The 10,000-nt window shown below is 26.2% G+C and overlaps 1 protein-coding gene across 2 annotated transcripts in view; it reads right to left on the bottom strand.

Moving 5' to 3' along the window:
- Nucleotides 1-10,000, bottom strand: part of LOC136075083 (NACHT, LRR and PYD domains-containing protein 14-like) — a 41,644-nt gene that overhangs the window by 28,650 nt on the left and 2,994 nt on the right. The window contains exons 1-2 of one of the 2 annotated variants that reach the window (XM_065787322.1): nt 7,739-8,184; nt 5,941-5,988 (exon numbers count right to left, since the gene is read on the bottom strand). In XM_065787322.1, the coding sequence (XP_065643394.1) occupies nt 5,941-5,988; nt 7,739-7,742 (52 nt within the window). In that variant the 5' untranslated portion in view covers nt 7,743-8,184. Of the gene's footprint in view, nt 1-5,940; nt 5,989-7,738; nt 8,185-10,000 lie in introns of those variants that run through there. The other variant, XM_065787321.1, reaches the window with a different exon arrangement.

Below are 10,000 nucleotides of genomic sequence, written 5' to 3'. Positions count from 1 at the left end.
TTATTTTAGCATTGTAAGTAGATTTATTGAATTCTGCATCAAAAAAGCATAGTAAATGTTTATTTTCATATTTTTGCCGTTGTTTTTTATTTGATTAAAATAAACGTTTTTTCAAAAACTGGGTCATTTTAAAAAACTTATAAAAAGTCAATATAAAATTCAATATAAAAATTAGTAACTGTTAAAAATTTTCATCTAAAATTTTCCACGCAATGTTTTTTTAAGAATAGCTTTTTTTTAATAATATCGTTTTTTCAATAAATAAAATAAACATGAAACAAAAAGGAAGATACATGGTTGAATGGACTAGTTGATTTGATGTGGAATTACCCAAAACAAAGTATAATCATTTTAATGTTACAACAAATTTTATTTTAATTGAAATAAAAAACACATTTTCAGGCTGTAAAAACAGATATAGTAGGCTTTTTAAATTATAGTTATTATGTTTTAGAAGCCATTAAACAGCATCAGTTTATTATATTTTAACTAATTTAATTACAACTTATAATACAATTTATATAGGGTCAGTTCAATTTATTTCAACTAATTTATAAAAAAATTATGTGGCACACTATCTTAGATTTTTTTGTTTTTTATATTCTTTGTCTCTATTATTTCAATAGGTTAAACTTGAAAGTTCAGAGTACAACAGTTCAAAGTACATAGTAAAAAAAATGGATGTTTTAATATGGAACTGCTCACAGCTTACAATTTTTCAAAACTTCCGTCAATCGTTTTTTTTTAACTTCTTTTTGTTTTCTAATAAAAATCAAATTAATATTGGTTGGTTGCAGTTAAGAGTGAATTAGAATAAATAATAATTAAAAATATATATGACAATCTGCTTCAAAACACTGAGGCAGTATTTAGTAATGTTTGAAAAATCATACCTATTCTGAAAGAAGAATACTCACTTGTTTAGAAGAACCAATTTTTGCTTTAGTTAATTATGTTTTTAGATTTTAATTATGTTTTCGGATTTATCAGAATTAAATTTATTTTTAGAGTTTTCTATATATCCGAAATCAAATCAGCTGATTATACACAGCTAAATGATTTGAGAATGTTTCTGTTAATTACAACCTTTTTTAGTCATTATTCTGTTTGTGTCAGGTGCTTACGAAAAGCTTAATTATTTCAAGTATCCAATAACAACCGATATACATTAGTGTTTAGTTATTGATATTTTTCCACATTACATGAGCCTGAGCTCAAAAACACAAAAAGGTTTTATTTCTACAGGCTTGGAAAAAAAGGCATACGATTTCACATCATAATATGACGACGAAAATACTATTCGATTTTGAAAACTTGACCACGGCTGTTAAAATGTTTTGAAAATTTTTGTACATTTTAAAAATGCACAAAAAAATCTTAACTATGAAGAAACTTAAGATAAAAACTTATTGTAAAAGTAGCCGATAAATCTATCAATAAATTCAAACAGCTTTCAAAAAAGTTTGTCTTTTTCTTTCTATTTAACAATATCTTTCTAATTTTCAAGTGAACTAACCTTAATAATTCTTATATAAAGTTTATTAAAGAGACCATCGCTGTTTAAAGTTGTTGCTTATAAAATTAAAATTTTTAAAAATAAATTTGACTTTTTTTCATTTTACTTAAAAAAAAATCTTATATAATTAAATAATATAAATAAAACTTAAAACAACTCCCACTTTAATTGAAACACTTTAATTAAAAAATTAGGATTTAGAATCAGAAACGAAAAAAGATTAGTAATGAAGATCATAAGATTAGTAATGAAAGATACAACTTTTGTAAGAACTGTAGATGTTAGTTGATAAAGCTAATTAATTGCTTTATCTTGTGCTTTCTTATCAAGTTACAGAAGGTAAACAGTTTATTAACTTTTTGTAATAAAGAATATTTGATTTTGTAATTTACAGTTTTGTAAAGTTACTGTTGTGATATGTATACTTTACAGTATAAAAAATAAAGCTGAGCTTCAAAATTAATTTAATTATTAATTTACTACTATAATTAAAATGATTAGCTACTTTATTTAACAGCATCTTGCTAATATTAAGTTGTTAGTAAAGATAAACATGTCAAAGTTATTTATTTTCATTGTAATTAAAATCCAATTTTTTCAGAGCATTTGTTAAAAACCGTGGTTAAATTGTCAAAACAAAATACTATTTGCCTATTTATATAAATTCTTGAAGTCGCTCGCCTTCCTTACCAAGCCTTTTCTATCATACTAAAAATAGATTGAAAGATATATATTTTTTTAATTGTTAACTAGTTTATACAGTAGAAACGTACTAAAACAAGTTGTTTGTAACTAATTTTGACTTTTTTTAAAAAAATTCTTTTTTTTATTATAGAAGTCTTTAATACCCCATGTATAATATGAAAGTCTTATAAAAAACTGTTTGGCATTAATTTCAGAAGATATCAAACAATTTAATACCCCATATATATCATGGAAGTCTTATAAAAAACTATTAAGCATTAATTTCAAAAGATATCAAACAATTTTAAATTTGAGACATAATACTCCCTAACTGTGGGTTTAAATCGAGTTTTTGGGCAAATGGACATTATATTTTTTTATACATATTTGATTTCTAAAGTGCAACAAGCTGCTTATATATTTTCCATTTATTGCAGACAACAGTAGCTAATCTGAAAAATGACCTGTAAACACTTTTTAATGAATGGAAAAAATTAAGTTAACTTCATTTTGGAATTTTTTAGAGAGTTTCTAATTTTTTTCAAATTTGAGGAGGGTATAATTATTCTCGAATATCATTAAAGTTAAAAAAAACACTCTCAAAACAGAACTATTCTGATAAAAGTCTAGAAAAATTAAGACTTGAAATTATGTCTATAAAAAAGTAGTTTCTTTTTATATAAACTGAGGGGAATTGTCAAGTTTATAAGATTATAATTTCTAACTGGTTGCAATTTTCTCAATTTACATACTTAATGAATTCACTTTTTTATTATTCTTACACCACCCCATGGTAAAGGTGTAAAATCCCTTAACACAGTAAACATCTTTACTACAGATAGATTTATATAAACTTTTTACTTAACATAAATTTTATTTATTTATCTAATTGCTGCGGTGAGCAAATGATCACTGAGTGGTAATCCACTTAAGCAGCAAGTTTTATTAGTAAAAAAATTCCTTCTACTTGAGTCTCAGAAGTGTATCTATATCTAGAGATCTCAGAAGTGTACCTATGATTGTGGATATAGTCACAAACACAACCAACTGGACCAGTGGTTGACAAAAGTTCCTTAGGGAAGATACTTTATTTAGCTGAAAAGAATTATTAAAACATTTAAAAAAGTTAATAAAATCGCTTCTTTCTCTTCTCATAAATAAGGTTGTTAAATTAAGTCTATTTAATCTTTCCTCATAAAGAGGCTCTGAATATCCTGGAATTAATTTTCTTGCTCTATGTTGTACTCCTTCAATACGATTAATGTCTTTTTTTAAAAAATTGATTCCAAGTAGAAGATGCATATTCTAGATGAGGGTGTACTAGCAAAACATAAAACAATTTAAGTATGTCAGCATTTTAAAATGGAAACATGCGTCGGATAAGACCTTAAATTCTATTTGCTTTAGAAACACGCAGATATATGACAACCATATTTCAGATCGCTTTTAAACATGATACCAAGATCATCTACAAAATCCACAGTACTCAATTGACAATCAGAAACGTAATACTTATTGATATTTTTATTTAATTTATTACTTTTATTGACATGCATTATTTTATTTTTATAATATTTTTCTATATTTAGTTGCATACTTCAGCCATTGCACTAATTAAAAATAGAATTTATGTCATCCTGTAGATCATTAATACTGTTATTACGGATTATGTGGAAAACTTTGCAATCATCAGAATAGAGCTTGAACTGATTTTTTAGTTTGTCCAGAAGATCATTGATATAAATTATAAACAATGGTCCAAGAACAGAGCCTTGCCATACACCACCTAAAACACTAATTAAAATGAAACATTTAAAATGAATCCCTTTATACCGTACATTTCAATTTTTATTATAAGTTTTCTATGGTGAACTCTGCCAAATGGTTAAGAAAAGTCAGTAAAGAGAATATCAATAGGATAATCTTGATCCACTGCTAGAGTTACAATATCTTGGCTTTCAAGTAAATTTGTAAAGCAAGATTTACCTGGTAAAAAACCATGCAAATTATTTGAAAGCAAACTTTTATGGTTAAACTAAAAAGGTAAAAATAATCTTTGTAAGTCACTATATATATTTGAATGTTTGTGTTCTTTATGGATCTTTGGTTAATGATTATTAATAAAATTTCATTAAAAATGCTTTTAAAAGAATTGTTTATAAAAAAAGTTAAAACTTTGAGATTATAAATTTGATAAAAATCATCACTCTGTATATGTTGATGGTAAATTTGAACTTGATGTGTCTGAAAACCATAATTATTAACATCAGTTTTCTGATTCTGAAGATGCTGACTTAAAAGAAACAAATTATATTGGTTTCTATTGGTGTCCCTTTGAATTAAAGATGCAAACAACCTAGTAATCTAGACTAATCAAATCCATAACTCAATTATTTCTACCAGTCAAGTTACTCTAGTGAAAGCAAAGGAAAGTAGCATTAGTGTGAAGAGGTATTTTCAACCAACTCTTAGTAAACTGGCAAAAACTGTTCCGGGAGTGATGCCAATGACCTGGCATGCATGCTACATGGGTTCACTATAGATAAAAACGACTATAATGTGCTCAGTACTTTTTGCAATCCTTTATCAGAAGCTACAGGCACTAAAACACCATCTGATATTGTTATTGTGTATGAGTCTGTAGGCTCAGAATATACCACATTCTGGGCTTACAGACTCATACATGGTCTGAGCAGAACGTGGAGGTTAAAATTACTCCTTGATACTGCTTGATTAAGTACTCTTTGATTTTCCTTCTTCCAGTGGTGGTAACACTGATATCAAAAAAATGTTAGACTGATTTTTTAGTCCAAAAGAGAGTCAATCTGATTTATATTTAAGTTCAACATACTCCTTAGAACCAATCAGCATAATGATTAAAACAAAAAAGTTGATTCTAATCAAGTTTCTTTTAAATATTTTTATATTTTAACTTATATTAATTAAAAATAAATTAAAATATAATAAAAGAAACCCTAAATGCCCTTTTCCAATAACAGTCCACCTATTCCCAGGATTTTTTAAAAAAGCGACATTCTGGGCATTAGGTACAAGAAAAACATTTTATTCAAAAGAACATAAAAAAATAAAATGTATATTTCTATTTTAACACAACACATTCTTAAGAAAATGAAATGAAAGTCAAAAAATAAATAATAACTGAAATAACTAGAATTCATTATTATCCAATTAAATAAACAAAACAAACAGAAATCCAAATGTTAATAACTATTTTTGGAATATAGTAAATGTTAAAGTAATTAAAAAAAAAACAGTATTGTAATTAATTTTTTTTGTTGTTGCTTTTTTTGCTTTCTTTTCTTGGCAGAAAATCTGTTCATCATTTCTGGACAATTTAAAGTCATTAAATGATTTACTAAAGTTATTACTCCGAATAAACAAAAACTTTCACATTAAAAGAAATATGGAGCAAATTTATGTCCTTGTCTATTGTTTGTACAATTTTTTTTTTTGATTTTTGTTTAAAAAAAAATAATCAATTTTTTTAATAAACTTTTAAAAATAAAAAATGAAATAATAAAAAAAAAATTGAACAAAAAAATAATAACCGAAATAACTAAAGTTCATTTTTATCGAGCTTTTTAAAAGAACAAAACACACAGAAACTCAATTTTTAATAATTATTTATTAACAATTCTCCAGGTCTCTATTTCTGATAGACTTGATGTTTCTAAATTTTGAGTAATTAAAAAAAAAAAAAAAAACAGTAATAAAATTACCTTTCTTGGCAGAAATGCTAGTGTCTATTTCTGATGAATTTGATGTTTCTAAATGATATAATAAAGTTATGACTACTAACCAGTGTTGGGGTCAAATACATTTGATCAAATACTAATACATTAATTCTAAATTCTTAAATACAATCATATGTTATCAGAGTTTTCCAAATACAAATGCAAATACAATCATTGGTATTTTAAAAAATACATATAATTTTAATTTTAATTTTTAATTTTTTAAAAACTAGTTATCAACTTTAATCAACTGTATTTATTACTTAAATCTTTTTATATAAATTTTTCTAATATATCTTAACTAATATATTATTATCTTGTTTATCTTCTTTTTTTCATACAAGTAAAATATAATTTTATTATTTTAAGGAAAATTTTGAAAAAACTCAATATCTCAATAAAATACCTCAATAAGAAATTAAAATGTTTTGATGAAGAATTATATAGTGATGAAGAATTATATAGTGATGAAGAACTTTTTATTTAAATTTTATATAAAATAGTTAAAACAAGGATGAAAAAAAATAAATCTTTTATTTTAATTCTAAACAGAATAATTAAAATAAAAACGGCAAAACAAACTATTTTTATAAATTCTGAAAATATTAATTTAAAAAATTAAAAAACAAAAGTTTCAAATTAGTTTTAATGTGTTTTTTAAATAAATTTTAATTCTAAATAAAATAGTTAAAATAAAAACAGTTGAAAATGATGAATATTATTTTTATTGATGAAAATTATTTTTATTGATGAATATTATTGATGACAAATGTTTGTGAGTTTTATATGACTGGAGCATATTTTTTTTGTATGTTGTTTTTTTGATGTCTATTTTTTTTTTCTATTTAGTTTCTTATTTTCGTTTTTCTCAGTTTTTGCTTATTTTTAGTCACTGTTTCCAGAATAAAATTTCATAGACTTTACAACTTGACTGAAAAATAAAATGTTTATTGTATTTTTATTATCACTATTCTACTAACCAGTAAACTAGTCTAACAATAATTACAAACTACTTGGACCTCTGGTGTTGTGCTAGGTGGTCATTCACTTGTAATTGCAATAACCACTTGAACAATTACTGAAAATATTTAATGAAAATAGAAGAATTTGACAACAATGATATGATAATGGTAAAACAAAATAGAAGAATGAAAACAAGTCTTTAAAATTTGATAGGATTTTATTTATTTAGGAATTTAAAAATATAAATACATTGTATGTAATTTGAATGATGTTAAACAAAAAACTTTCTTAAAGTACCAACAGTGATTGTCTCACTCTTCAGGTTTTTTTGCTTTATTTTCAACTAAATTTAACTACCTAACCCTGAGTCTACGACTCTACTACAGTCAAAGAAACTAATCTAACTTTTTTTCAACTTTTACTTTATTCACAACTCTCTCAGTTTTAAACTCAAAAGCACAAACATTGTTTAAAAAGACCATCAGATGAAGACATATAGTAGGCAGGTAGATTTAAACTACAAACCTATATTTTGTGAGCTGAGTGTACTCCCATAAGTCTACTAGCTAGTAAACTATAATCAACTACTTTGTCACTTGATGTTCTGTACTCATTATTTATTCATTATTTTTAAAACTATTACACACATGAGTAATTAAAGGTTTACTTTTAAAATGTGTTATTTTGTGTTATTTAGTTTCATGCATTGCTCTGCTAGAAAACCTTTAAACAAAATCCTCTTTCCACCTGCACTTTTATACTTTAATTTTGCTGTCTTATAATGTTTAGAAAATAAAATATTTATTGATATATTATTTACTCATTAGATTGCTTTAAGGTTGTAGACTTTGAATTTATAATTTCTAATAAAATTTTTTAGTTTCATTTTACGCTGCCCAAGCATGTAAAACGATGAGTTCTATCACCATGTTACTTCATCTTGTATAACTGAATGTAATGATAAATTTATCACTTGTTAAATTTTATGTAACATTCCATAAATGAAGGTATAAATGTTTGACAATCATGACAATCAAGCCTTAGCAATAAAATCATCCACATTTCTTTGATGTTTCAAAAAGCATGCCAGACTTACATGCATTTTTGAAATTGTCAGTTGTATATATTTGAAAAGTATGGATAACACATTCATCTAAAAAATAAATAAAAATTTTAGTTATTAAGGTGTATCAAGTAGACCTAACTGTCTTATTACACAGCGACTCTTTTTATTAAGAATTACAAATAGCAGTTGCAAAAGAGATAAAGAAAACCAAAGGGTCAAGTTAAACTTTACTTGAAACATAAAAGAAAAAAGAAAAGATACATTTATGTCTGTGTCCAAAAATTAAAGAAACCACAATTTTTACAAAAACAACATATATTAGCCTAAAAACCAAATGAAAATCACAAAAATAATCTTAATCTTCCTTAAGATAGCATTAGTAGGAAGTTTGAAATTATTAAGAAGATTTTAGTAAGTAGTTTGATATTATTAAAGAGTTTGATTGGAACTTTTTCCAAAATGAGCAACAACCATGGTATTATGTTTATCAATAAAAAAAAGTGTGCGATCTAACAAAAAAGGAAGGGAAAAGATGAAGTTTATAGAGCAAGATAACAACTAGCTAACAACTTAAAGGATAAATTATATGAACCAAGAAAGCAAGATGAAGGAAACGAATTCCAAAGAACTGATGTTTGAGAAAAAAAACTGAACGAATAAGAGTTTTTTGAGCAATTGTCACAGTAAAAGAATGAGAATTAATTGAATGACGAGTAACACGAGAAAGAATTTTAGTCAATAGCATAAGAAACACTATCAAATTAGAGCGGTGTCCGCTATAGTATTTGTAGAAAAGAGAAAGAGAAGCAACATAAGACGATGCGATAATGGTTGGAAGCTGGCTGCAAGAGCAGGTCAAACTATGTTTACAATGCGTTTTTGCACCTTGTCTAAAAGAGAAAGTGCACCATTGGAAGTTCCACCCCATATATGGCTACAGTAATCCATACAAGGATGGATTTGAGATTTATAGACTGTCAAGCATGATAAAGAGATGCAACCGTAGCAGATGCTAATTTTGCAATGGATTTGAGACTTTGTCTTCATGAAAGATTGGAAGTAAGAGTTAATCCTAAAAGATGAAGGGTAGATTACTTGTTGAGTACATCACCATTCATAAATATAGAAAGATCTAAATTATTGCTGTAACAATTGGCTGAAAAAACTTGAGTTTTTTTGCTGTAGCAGAAGTTAGATCCTTTTCATGCTCAAATGCACCCACCAAGCAATCAGATAGTGTTGGCTTCTTATCAAGAAAAAAACAAAATGGTAGTATCATCAGCAAACAATATCACCATTTATGTGAGAATATCTGGTAGATTGTTAATGTAAATAAAAAAGAGTATAGGACCAATGAGAGAATCATGAGGATCCCATGAAGTCCAGGATATGAAGAAGAGTGCTGTCCAATGAGAACAACCTTTATACTACTATTGGAAATAAAGGATTCAGTATTCTTAAAGATGTTACCTGATGTACTGTAAGAAGAAATTTATGATGAAGACCACCATGCTAAACTTTATCAAATGGTTTAGAAATGTGGAGAACAAAAACCTTAGCCTCTCCACCTAATGTACGAAAAAACTTATTGGCAAATCAGCTGTAAAGCAAGAAGATCAAAATCCATATTTATGATCAGAAAGTAAGATTTTAGATTCAAGATGAGAGAATAAGTGTTCATTAATTAAAGATGCAAAAATCTTACGTATGATAGGAAGAAGACTTATGGGACTGTTGTTAGACGATTCATATTGCTCCCCAGAATATTTGAAAATAGGGATAACAGATGCTGCTTTCCATCATGCTGGAAAATAATATTCAGATAAGCACTTGTTAAACAGTTTTAAAGGTATAGACGACAGCTCCAGAGAACACTTCCGCAAGACTACAACAGGTATATTGTCCAGATCACAAGCTGTAGAAGAGTCTAAGCAGGAAATCGCTTTAGATACAGAAGCTGGAGTAATACAAATGTCAAACAATGGATCATATTGTTTGTCAGCAAAATCAAGTAGA

The sequence above is a fragment of the Hydra vulgaris genome, chromosome 01, assembly GCF_038396675.1.
Source record: "Hydra vulgaris chromosome 01, alternate assembly HydraT2T_AEP".
Taxonomy (NCBI): domain Eukaryota; kingdom Metazoa; phylum Cnidaria; class Hydrozoa; order Anthoathecata; family Hydridae; genus Hydra; species Hydra vulgaris.
Note: the sequence above shows the minus strand (reverse complement) of the source record. Positions and strands in the feature narration are given on the sequence as shown.